Source organism: Castor canadensis, chromosome 1, assembly GCF_047511655.1.
Source record: "Castor canadensis chromosome 1, mCasCan1.hap1v2, whole genome shotgun sequence".
NCBI classification, from domain to species: domain Eukaryota; kingdom Metazoa; phylum Chordata; class Mammalia; order Rodentia; family Castoridae; genus Castor; species Castor canadensis.
This window is the reverse complement of record NC_133386.1, coordinates 120,988,223-121,001,332: the sequence shown is the minus strand read 5'-3', so window position 1 is coordinate 121,001,332 and position 13,110 is coordinate 120,988,223. Positions and strand designations below refer to the sequence as shown.

Here is a 13,110-nt window from a genome sequence, read left to right as displayed (position 1 = left end):
TATTGTTTTAAGTACATATGACATTTGGCTTTGTCCTCCAGACTCTATGGAAGACAGTTTTTCCAAAAAAAGAGCTCAAACCAATCCAAAAAGATTTAGTAAGCAAGGAGGTCTTCAGCTATTCAGTTAGGTTTCATTCCGTTAAAAGCAGATCATCAAATAAATTCTTTATAAGATAATCTTCGTGAGGAACTCTGCCTTTGTACTCAATTCTAACCATAATGGAACGGTGTTTTGTACCATAAAAGTAACACGATCCTTGCTGAAAAGTATCTACATCATTTTCTAATTCATAATATGCAAGAAAATGAATTATGAGTATGTTTAGACATATGTTTAAGATTTTGAGGAAACAATGGAAAGTTCAGAGAGAAAAATATAAATGGCCGGCATTCCTTCAAATTTGAAATGAAAATATAACGGTAGTGCTAATGGTAAGGCATTAACTACAAAGGTATACTTAAAAATTGTGTTTTCCTAATTCAACAAATATTTGAGTGTGCTTCTCTACTATATACTGCGCTAGGCAGTGAAGATGCTGCATTGATTTTGGGAAAGATTATAGTTTTGAAGAACTTAATACAATTGATGTCTATCAGTTCTGTAAATTACTTCAAGCAAAAATACATCTCCATTTTGAAAATGGGTAATGTAAGCTGCAGAGAAGCAAACAGTACTATTTATTTAAAAATGTTAGATTGACATCCTATTATGAGCATCATCTGCCACACAAAGAAACATGCAATGATTTCCACTTTCAAACCACTTGTAGTTGTTTTTAAGTAGCAGACTTCCAAATAATAATGTTAAAAAAAAGCATTGGGACTTTCACAAAGAAAATAAAATGCCAGTATTACATGCCATGCATAGAATTTTAAAGTAATAGCAAAAATTTAGAGAAAGAAGCATCTCATCAAGGAAGAGCACACAAGAGTAGCAGAGGAAATGCTGAGGACATAGCCAACCTCCAGAAAGAACAATTGCTTGACTGCTACAATGTGGTTGACAAATAGCACATGGGGGCGGCAGCTGTTAGAGGCTTCAGCTAAGAGAAGGTGTAGGCCTTGTGATTGGGAGCAAGTGATGCAAGTTAAGTGGACAATAGGCAGAAATCAAAATAATTAACTTCTCTTTGCTTTTACATTATCTATAAAAATAACTATTTATTAAAAAGAATGAAATTAAGGGTAATTGAAGCCACGGTGGGTGAGAAGATGGTAAGAATTTGCCTATTTTTCATGACTTCAGAAGTTCAGATCCAAACAAATGGCACTGATTGCATGTCATAGAGCTATAATAACCTGCAGGTATCGTGGAACTGTAGAGCTGATGGATATCTTTGTGCTCATGGGTTAAGAGAACCAGAAACTTTATGGCAGGATACATGGCTCTCATATTAAAAATGGGAGTGAAAGGTCATTTCTAGAAACTATAGACATTGATGAGCTAAAAATTCTTTGCTACAGGCAGTCATTTGTTCCTTCAAAATTTTGTAGTTCACATGAGTATTTAAGATGCTGAAGGAAAATAAGATTATGACAAATAGGATGTAGGATCTGCCTGTAAGAAACTGACAGTTTAATAGCAGGGCTAAGGAAGTAAAACAAAAATGAATAAGCAAGTACAAAACATGAAATTGTAAGTTAAAGTCTTGAGTCTTCCTTTTTCACAAGAAGAAAAACTTTATTTCATTTAGGTCCAGTTATATCTGTGATACAGTAAAAGCTGATTTGAACAATCAGTTTCGTTTTAAAGATACATTGGCATATAAACCTGAAAAATTTTAGCAATAATCAATTCCTCTTAAAATGAAAATTAAATCTATCTTGAGTCTTTCTTTTTAGGAAGAGTATAGTACTTTTAAAATTTCTCTCCCACTAAGTATTTCATTTATTTGTGCATTAAATGTTAAATGTGTTCTGTGCTCTATGAACTAGGTGCACAGGTGTAGGCAAGATGAATTAGAATAGACCTTGCCCTCAGTGAGCTAATGATGAGAGAAAGATTTAATAAAGTCTAAAGGTATGTGATGATGATTAGCTTGTGTTAGTTCATTCAACGTTAAGCTGTAAGTTGCACGTGTTCATTTATAAAGGAGGGTCCTGCAGTCTAAGACCTCCCTTAAAGTGAGAAAGAGAATCAATCATCAATATCAGATGGCCTGGTATTGGGGGTGGAGGTAGGGGTTTTGGTGTTTGTGGAAGAGACAAATACAAAATGCTTAACAAATCTCATTTCATCTTCTTTTTCTGATCACATGGGAAGGCTACATTTTGTGTTCTCCTTTGAAGTTAGGCTGGGGACAAGTGATAAGTTCTGGAAATGGGATGTAAGCAGAAGTAACATAAACTTCTTCAAGACCTTACCCTTAAAGTAAAAACAAGTATCAATATGTACTAAAGTTAAATTTATGACCGTGCTATGAACTAGCACCTTTATTCCTAGGAGTATGCCCAAGAGAAACAAAAGTGGCCCTTCTTTTTTTTAATTTTTATTTATTTTTAAAATTCTAATCCTATCAGCACACTTCTTTAGACGTATTGAATTAGTTTGACTTTTTAGATAGATGCGCTAGTTTCTGTGGTATTAGTACTGTACATGTACTCTTATTTATTATATGTTGATTTTGTATTTTTCCTCTCAAAGAATAATTGTAAATTCTCATAGACAATTAACATGGACACTGGGAATTCTATAGAAAGTGTCCCTGAAAGTTTTGTACAGTTATTTGAGAGTATTTTGGAAGGGAAGACATTCTTATCAGAGGCTGGAGAAAAATGGATGCCTGTTACATAGAGGGGAAAAGTTTGGCAATAATGGTGCCTGCTGAAGCTTGGAAGACTGAAAATGTGTCTAATCAACTGGTATATTTGGTTAAGAAAATTTCCAGGTAGATAACTGAAAGAACCAATTGATTTTCTGAAAATACTATTACATATAGGAAGATGAGATTCAAAATGAAGTTTTCAATTTTTATGCAGAATTTGAAGAAACTATCAAGAATCTAGGAATTTTGGGTTAAAAAATAACCATTTTTCATCCCCTCTCCAGATGATAAAAGGTTCTGAAATTACGGTGCTACTTTAAAAGTTTAAATCCTGGTTCCAGCTGTAAGAGTCTTTGTTAAGACTATTCAAAGATTTAAAGCTTTTCTCCCGAGATCCTTTAGCTAGACAAGAGGGCTTCCAAGTATATTAAAGGCATTTTCCATCAATTTCCTGACTGTCAGCCCAAGATAGTGTTTGGCTCAGAGATTTATGGGTGTGGGTTTTTTCTAATGTCATGGATATATAAGGAGATATATAAGGAGACCCCAAAAATTTAAAGAGAATTGCATTGGCAGAATCACTGTCTGGGTGGTTTGAAAGAGTACAGGTATCTTTCAATGTTTATATGGTAAACATTTATATTTACATCTAAACACTGAATGTTATTTAAAATTGTTATTTTAAATAAGATAAATAAGAAAGAATATGAAGTTATGTGGCGACAAAAATGGTGTCATATGTAGCTATTTTGAAAAGCTTGCTTATTCTCAACAAAGGGAACGTTTATATGAAAGGGTGCTGGAATTAAGAGGTAACATGGCTTAATACTTAGCATGAGCCCTGTTTTGTTATGTGCTTTGGCATCTCTACAATGGCTGTGTGTGGAGCTGAACAAATTCAGTGTTGCTAAATCCTCCACATAAGATCTTAAGAACTCTTCTATCCTTTTTCATTGATATCTTCAAAGCCAGATTATTGCAAGGGTAACCATTTTCAGCTTGGCATGTCTTCAAAGCCTTTGAATTCCACCAAAATTGCAAGATTAGTTTGTTTCATTCACTGTGCATCTTCTTTGTTATTGGTATGTATTTGCTGTGACATGCAGTGAATTTATTGTTTATCATGAGGCATGCAAACTACAAATGCTATTATGTTCTGAGGCAGCTGACAGTTTCCATTCATACCAATTGTTTGGTTATTAAAATGCTTTTGTGTGTGTGTGTGTGTGTGTGTGTGTTTGCGTGTGTGCATGTGTGTGGTGCTGGTGATCAAAAGAAGGGCCAATGTTACTCAAGCACTCTATCACTGAGCTACACCCTTATCTCTAAAATGCTATTTTTAAAGTATTGTGCATCACATCATAATAGCTTGTTACTTATACTTGACATTTTACTTTAAGCAGCTATATGAAATTTTGGGGTTGATGTGCAATGCATTTTATTTCTCTCATTTAGAAGTAGGCTCTCTCATTTCACATTTTCTTGTGGAACATCAGGTTTCCAGAAATGGATTATTGAAGTTAAAAGGTAATCTGCATTGCTATTCCTATAATTGCTATCATAAATTTATGCTGTGGTTCTGATCCTCTCAATTTATGCTGTGTTTCTGATCCTCTCACTTTCTGAATTGGAGATCTGTTAAAAATTGTGATTACCTTGTTCCTACTCACCATTGTATATTAGGTGTGCTGAGGGGGCAGATAATTTGAACATGAGAAGTGCATTTAGTCTTGAGGAACATCTTGGACTTTGAACAGGATGTAATAACTGCATGGGACTTTGGGTTGTCTCCCTTGGGAAAGGAAAGTATATTTATTTGTGGAAAGAATGACATGCCCAGATATTTGGGTAACCAGAAACATAGAACTGTGGCTGACATTATTAGTAGCCCAGTATCTGTTCTTTCCATTTTGCTAACCCCCAAATGTTACCTTGGCATTTATCCAACCAATAAAATCACCCTTAAAAGAACATATTTCCCAGCTTCTCTTGCAACTAAGTGTGGTCATATTACTAGGTTTTGGCCACGGGATATAAAGAGAAGTGGTTTGAAACTTGAGGATCTCAAGTTTCTTTGTTTTCTATTTCTTTGGAAACAGAGGGCTAGGGTGTGGTTCCAGTGGTAGAGCACCTGCTTAGCAAGTGTGAGGCTTTGAGTTCAAACTTCAGTACCTTCCCCACCCCCACTCAAAATTAGGTTTGGTCTCTTTATGTAGCCCAGGCTGGCCTCAAACTCATGATCCTCTTGCCTCAGCCCCCCAAGTGCTAGAATTACAAGCATGCACCACCATGCCTGGCCTGTGACGTTTTCTTAGATAACTTTGTTATTCTTTCCCCCTTTCTCTAGCCTCCCTGGGTAGCATGTGGATGTCATGCTAGGTTATGATGTAACTTTATAAGTTAGGGTAGATGTCACAGGTGACAGCTGGCAGAGCAACCTGTTAGAAAGAGTCTGGATCTCTTACAGCTGTGGAGTCACCATAGTAGTATACCAGATAAGCACTTTTATCTTTTTACGGTCATTACTTTAAGTTTTCATCTGAGTATTCCTCTTTCATTTCCTTGAACTGACCTAAATCTATTTTATTTGGTTTAGTTTTCTTGCTTATTGTGTGACTTCTTCCTCTTGAATGCTGGTTTCATGAAAATGGAAACATTGCCTTTGGTTCACATCCGTTTCTCCATGGCTTAGAACAGTGCTTGGAAAATAATCCTAGCTCAGTAAGTGTTGGAGAATGAATGAAGACTAGAATATTAGAAGGGGTTCCTCTAAAAGTACTAAGTTCCTACTTTTTAATAAAATACAGAACTTAGAATTCCAGAGTAACTGCAGAGTTAACATGGATGAGGAAACCGACATTCGGACGTTATGTGATTCAGGCCACACAGGTCCGTGTCATGCCAGTCAATCGTTGGCCAAACTCTCTAGTCACGCACGAGTTCTAACCCACCGCCGCGGCCTCCACCGTGTGTACTATTATTCGGTTGATGCACCTGCCAAGGATGCGGGGGTGCCCAGTCCTTAGGGTTTGGACAGGACCACCTACTGCCTTTTCCGCACGTGGTTAGGTGTATGGACCTAGCTGAGATTTTTCAAACCTTCCCGGGCACCACAGAGCTTAGAAGGCTCCGCAGTTAGGAGCAGTTAGCGCTGGCAACCAGCAGGCTGCCCTAGAATTTGTTACGTGGCACTCCCGGGAAGGGGAAGCGGCAGCTCAGGCCTTCCCTGGGGCAAACCTCTCTCACTCTACCAGCTCTCTTTGTTCCACTACCCTCAGCCCTACTTGGCTGGGCTTTGCGAGGACACAAACCCAAGTACAAGCTGTCGCAAACCATCACTTAGCTCTGGCGCTCGGGACAGAGCGCCTGCACTCCCCCGCCGGGCCCGGCTCTGGGGTAGGAAAAGCGGGCGCGTGTCCGCGCCGCGCCACCAGCACGTGAGGCGCGCGCTCCCCGCGCCGCACGCCGAGGCCGCGAGCGCGCGCACGCTCCGCCTCTCCCCGCCTTCCCGTGCGCGCCCCGCCCCCTCGAGCTGCCATACGCCAGGCGCCCAACATCCGAGGACTTTGGCCCCGAGTAACCCCGCTCGCGTGACCTTTCCCCTCCATTCGGCACCTCGAGCGGACGGCGCGGCAAGAGGGCGGCGGTTGGTGTCCGCGCCGCTCCCTCCCGAGCCCCGGCTGTTCCCCTGCGCGCGGCTCCCCGTCATGGCGGCCCTCAGCAAGTCCATCCCTCATAACTGCTACGAGATCGGCCACACTTGGCACCCTTCCTGCCGGGTCTCCTTCGTGCAGATCACTTGGGCGGCCCTGGAGGAGTCCCTGAAGATCTATGCTCCCCTGTACTTGGTGAGCCCCGTCAGCCAGCCGGTCCCCAGGACAGCTGCGTGTGGAGGATGGGCCTGGGGTCCAGGAGGCGCCGCGCCGCCGAGGGGCTCGGGGACTCGTTCGAGTCCGGTTTCCTTTGGAGGGGTTCGAGAGCTTTGGGGTGGCCGAGCGGCTTGGGGGGGCCCGAGGCACGCAGGTCCTAACTCCTACTCGGAAGAAGGGGGAGGGGAGCTGGAGGGCGAGCTGTCATCCGAATGCCTGTTGCATGGGCGGAGGGTGGGCTCCCAACTTTTAGGGTTAAGTGTAGGGCACTTAAAACCTGAATTCAGAGACAGGCGTCGGGTTTCTTCTCTCCCGCCTTGTGATGGAGAGGTGTCAGTCAGTGACGCGATGAGGATGCCTGCTATCTTTTGTCATCAACTCCCCGTCTTATCCCCCCCCCCCCATTTTTCCAGTAATAAGAAGAAGGGCCTATTTCATCCGAAGTTCCTGTGGCCACCCAGAGTTTGTCTCATTGTAGAATGACAGGATTGTGACTTAGATTCCTGGTTTGAGATTTTTTTTTTTTTGTAGTGATTTTAAAGACTGGTTTCCAGGCATTGAGTCTATGAAGGTGTTCAGCAGATCTGAGTCATGTCACCTGGGTCATTTTGTTACACAGCTTTCCATGTAAGGTCAATTAATAGAGACTATATGTAACACTGACTCAGAACTGTTAAAGAGGTTTGTTCTTAAATGTCGTCACCAACATCTTTTCTTCAGTAACCTCATCCTTGAGATGAAAGACTTATTACTTTGGCTGCTGACATTCATTGCCTCATTTTCTTTCTTGTACAGTCTGTGCCCTAAAGGAGGCAGAGATCATAGGTTTTTTTTTTTTTTGTACGTTTCCTAAAAATTCCTTTCAATGTTCAGTGAATGATCAAATAATTTTTCTCATTGAAGTGATACTTCGGATTTATACTCTAGTATGCTTGACACTGTGTCATGGCCTTTGTAGTAGTACTTGAAAAGTTTGGTTGGTTATTACAGAGATAACACAGGAGAAGATGGTGACTCTCTGAGGTTACAGGAGCCAGGTTTCATTTTTATGGTATAGACTTGATGATGCTTCTGAAACTTTAATGTGTGTCAGGAATCCCCTAGGGATTAATTTAAAGTGGAGTTTCTGATTCAGTAGGTCTGGATGGGTCCAGAGAATCTGCATTTCTAACAAACTCTTAGGTAATGTCGTAACTTGGGGCCACACTTTGAATAGTAAGGTAGGCTTATTATTTGAGTTGGAAACTTCTTCCTTGATTTTCATTGGCAAAGACTCATGTTTATCTGCTTTTTTATGTGAATTGTGGCCAGACTATGGTTCAGCTATTTTTGTTTGTGTGTTTGTTTGTGGTGCTGGGGATTGAATCCAGGGCCTCACTCATGCCATATAAGTGTTCTACCACTGAGCCACACTTCCAGCCCCAGACTTTTTAAAACATAGAGTTTATACAAACAATATTGATCTCTTGATGTGTTAAACTGTACAGAATGTTTTTGGGCAGTGGTAGAGCACCCTCCTAGTATGTGCAAGGCCCTAGCTTCTATCCTGGCATACCACACACTGAAACACACACACACACACACACACACACACACACACACACACACACACACACACACACACACTTGTTCCTGACTTCAGAGGATTATGAACTAGATGGAAAGAAGATTTATGCTATGTAACTTCTCCCTCTGAAATTCCAGAGCACCTCACTCATTCATTCATTCAACAAATGTTTGTTGAATACCTAACATTTATTATAGCTACAGTTTAGACAGTTTATTGATTATATTCTGTGATAGGGAAGTTTAGGGGAGCAGCAGGCACATAGATTCTCCTGCTCCAGCAAGGTAGGATGGGTGGTGGTTAGGAAAAGAGTCATTTTACCTTTATATCTCCAACTAGATTAAATCTTGAGGATAAAATTTTCCATCTCATGTGACCTTGTATCTTTTACAGCTCTTTATTTCAGACTTTGCATTACTGCTTATCAGTGGTTGTGAAATGAAGTCAGTGTGATCTGACTAGAATTTTATTTTATTTTAAGCAAAACAGAAGATGTTAGAAAATGTTAGAGCACATTGCAAGCACTAGGGATAATCATTATTTCATGATGGTTTTGTGGCAGTTGTATATGTATATGTGGATGGGACTACTTACAGCATATAGCAGCACTATGCCCTTTGTAAGCTTTGGATAGTTGTTTACTAAATGTATATTCCCATGTGCCAAGATGCATGGTGATGTGTAGGAGGAGGTTGGATTTTTAAAAGGGACCAGAAGTATCTGGATTTTAATCTCATCTCTATCAGTTACCAGTTTTGTCTTTGTGCATGTTATTGTATCTTTCCCTGTGAGAATGAAATAGAGATGAAGAACTGATGAAGTACCACATATTTTCTAGTTCATAATAATAGGTGTGGAGTGTGCATTTTTTCTTCCCCATTTCCCCATGGATTCTTGGGAGTGGAGTTCATTTCTTCATGGAGGAGGAAGTGGAGTTTGACTTGAGCCTTGATGAGGACGAACAGACGTTGATTCTTATAGCATGTACATCTAGAGTGCCTGTTCCTAATGGAGAGGAGGCAATAGTGTGAAGCAAGGCAGAAATCCAAGTGGCTTTGTAAGAGAAGCAATATGTACATTGTCTAAAACAGAAGATTTCTGTACTGAAGTTAGGAACAGTAACTCCTATTTATTGAACACTTTTGTGTTTAGTCCTTTACATGTTATATTTTATCTAATCCTTACATGTCTGCATCTTATTATTGCTTATTTCATGAGCAAGAAAATGGAAGATTAGAGAAATTAAGTGCTTCACAAGATTTAGAGCTTAAAAGGAAAAAAGACAGGATTTAGTTCTTTTTTTTAACTCAAAGTCAGACTGAAGGTCAGGCTAAAGGAGCTATTGAAGGTTTTTGAGCCAAGGGGTTCCATGTACAAAGGGTGCTTTAAGATGATGAATCTGGCAGCACTAGGCAGGCTGGCCTGGAAGGACTGTTTTAGGAGTTAACACACTAGATTCACCAAGTAGTGGCAAGAGTCAGATCTGTAGAATTCATTTTGCGGTTTACTAGCAGAGTGATTAGGGAAAGTTACTTGTCTCTTTGTGCCTCAGTTTCTCTGCTTTGTGGAAGATAATTACACTTATGTTTTAGGGCTGTTATGAGGCTTTCCATGGGACACCAGTGTGTAGGAACAGCAAATGACATATCGGAGGGGCCGACCTAATAAAGTGATATTGTCATTAGAACATTGCACCATTTGTGATGTACATCTCCATCTCCTGTTAGAATGGGTAGCTTGTATTCAGAGCTGGTGTAGAACTTCAGTAAGTGCGCAATAAGTGTCTGATGAGTATGGGTATGAATGAATGAACTTAGGCATAGTGCAAGAGTGAGCAGCTTTTCCGCAGGCCTGCAAGAGAAGTTGAAAGGGCAATTCTGAGGCATTTCATGGGAAAAATGGACAGGACTTAAGGACTGAGGGTATTGAGGCAGCATGAAGACCTGTTAATATTTCTAAGATTTCAAGTCTCATTGACACCATTGCCATCACTGATGGAACAGGGGAGTTTTAAAGGGAAACTGGTTTTGGGGAAGGTTTTAATCACGAGAGTTTTGTGGAACCTTTTAAAATGGGTCTCATAAAGATGTAATCCTTTCATTTGAAGTATTATTGTATATGTTGTACTGAATGGTTCTTTTCATCACTGTCATATTTACTTTCATTTTGTATGTTTGTTCTCATGTTGGCATCTACAACTGTTGTGTTTGAAACACTTCAAAGTGTAGATGTGCTGTTCTTTTCAATAGTGAATTTTTGTGATTTCATAATTTGTGAAAAACATGGTTTCCACTCAACAATTCACTTCTTCTAGTTTTAAAAAATCGATTCCTACATGTTTTGTAATATATGCTAATAACTTACACATGTACCAGAATATATTTTAGGATGTTATAGTTCATTTCTTGGATGTTAATTGTTGCCTCCTCACCACAAATAAACATTCAAAATAGTTGTTAAACTATTTAAATCCTAGATTGCCACTAATGTTGAGGAAAGTTTGGTGTCCTTGTTTTTTTTTGGCATGCTTAGAGTACATAGTTGCATATTTGAGAGTATGAATTCCATGCTCTTCAAGTAATTAGGTGCCTTCCCAAAGAAGGAAAACTTCTTCACTAACCTCAGGTGGTCTGAAGAACTTTCCTAATTATCAGTTTCTTAGGTGGCTTTCTGTAGGACCTCCAGGTGAGGGGACTGGCATTTACCCTTAGCTGAGTCCAAAGGACATAGATTCTTTGGTACTGTTGGTGAGGAATGATTTAAAAACTTGTGTTTTCATTCACCTTTATATGTATGATAATGTTTACTTACTATTTCTTCTCCTTAAACCATATAATCTAACAAATCTGTTGTTATACTTTAGTAAGTCTGTTAGATTACAAAGGATCAGTTCATCATCTATAGATCTTAAAGAAATAATTTAAGCAAGAATTGGAATTAATAGGAATAAAAAACAATTTGTGGACAGTCTCCAGTTATTGCAAAAGGCTTGAAAACCACTAACTGAAGAAATCAGTTCAGTGATATGGACTGGCTTTGTAAAGGTTGTGGTTTAGAAGGTTTTCTAGAGATAAACAAGGCCAGCAGTGAGACTTTCAATTTTTTTTTTTGTAATGGACATTTGCTTTTGCTTTTTGCTAGAACCCCCCACAAAGCAAGTAAATCAACAAACAAACAAAAAACCCCAAGAAACCCTGAAGTTAATGAATAATGCAAACTTCTAGAAATACCTGTTGTCTATCTGTGCATAATTTCCCTTGGTTCTTTCTGCTCTAGGCTCACTATCTCTCTATTCAGTAAGTGTATGATGAGTTTTACTTGCTTTGCTATTATTCTTTTGGAGATGGAGCAAAGTCATTTGGTGTTTTTTCTTTTAAGTGAGCAATAAAATGGCAAGTTTTTCTATTTGTTAATGTGCCAATTTGATTTTTTTTTTTTTGGTAGTATAGGGTTTGAAGTCAGGGCTTCATGCTTGCTAGGTAGGTACTCTACCACTAGAGCCACTCTGCCAGCTAATGTGCCAATTTGAGTTTGTTGAACTTGTTTTTGTGTGTGACTTTTTGTTATTCTCTGTTGAGTACAACTGGCAGTGTATCACCTGAAGTTGAGGGTCTACTATTGCAGCAAACACTTTCTCAACTCACCCTTTCTGTAGCAGCTATGTCTGGTTAACTTTACTTGCCCCTTTAGTTATTATAGGTCAGTTAATATTAGAATATAGGCTCTAAATGATTATGCACCATTACCATTCATGTTTCTGAGCTAGCAGATTCTCATTAAGGTAGGAATTTATTTGATTAAAAATGTTAATTGTCAAATTGTTAATCATATTGTTCAGTGCTAGCATTATTTCCTTTTGCACAGTCACTAGAAAATTTTTTTGAAATCAAAATGAATGTTCCTCTTCTGGGAAAGTTTATCTTCTTCAAGAATAGTATATTTTGAAATAAAGAATACATTTTAATAGAGATACCTACCTGAAGGAGTGAGGGAGCCAAATCCATACTGATAATTCCCACAGTGATAATTTTTTCATGAGTTTTTTTTTTTTTTGATATATTTTAAAACAGGGACTCACTATGTATCCCAGGCTGACTTTGAACTCATGGTCTTCCTACCTATGTTTCCTGAGATTTGGAATTACAAATGTGGACCATGAGGCCCATCTCATCAGATTATTTTTATGTTCAACTTTCCAGTTGGTTTCATTGTGATACAGATTATTTTTATTTATGTTTTGGTGGGACTTGGATTTGAACTCAAGGCTTTGTCCTTGCAAAGCAGGTGCTTTACTGCTTGAGCCATACCTCCAGTCCATTTTGCTGTAGTTATTTTGGAGATTGGGTCTCAGGAATCATTTACCTGGGCTGGCCTTGAACCACGACCCTCCTAATCTCAGCTTTCCAAGTAGTTAAGACTATAGGAATGAGCCCCAGGTGCCTGGCCTGATGCAGGTTACTTTAAATGATCAGGCCTTTTGTTTACTACTTCGAATATCGTATTTGTCATGAACTTTTGACTCTTAAGAACTTTTTTTGGAGGGAAGATAAATTAATGCAGGGGAGACTGAGATTTGGTGATTAGGTTTAGTAATATTTAACTGGGAGGTAAGGTGAAACTTAATGGAAGGAATTTTTTTTTTTTTTAATGTGGTACTGGGGGTTGGACTCAGATTCTCACACTTGCAAGTGCTCTACCACTTGAGCTACACTCCCAACCCCAGACGCCTTGAAGAAAATGTTGGGTTTGGAAAGGTAGAATTAGGTGGTAGATTTGGGAGAGGAATGAAGAACAAAGACATTCAGGTAGCATAAAATATGGTCTGCCTTGGGGAATAAAGATAGAGCTTGAACTTTGTTTGGCGAGTAGAAGGCCATCACCAAAGGTTGCCCACAGGGAATAATATG

At 39.3% G+C, this 13,110-nt stretch overlaps 1 protein-coding gene across 7 annotated transcripts in view; it reads left to right on the top strand.

Moving 5' to 3' along the window:
* Positions 1–6,287: 6,287 nt before the first annotated feature.
* Positions 6,288–13,110, top strand: part of Tmem135 (transmembrane protein 135) — a 228,762-nt gene continuing 221,939 nt past the window's right edge. For all 7 annotated transcript variants that reach the window (XM_074081564.1, XM_020177322.2, XM_020177321.2 and 4 more), the window contains exon 1: positions 6,288–6,615. In XM_074081564.1, the coding sequence (XP_073937665.1) occupies positions 6,475–6,615 (141 nt within the window). In that variant the 5' untranslated portion in view covers positions 6,288–6,474. The remainder of the gene's footprint in view (positions 6,616–13,110) is intronic.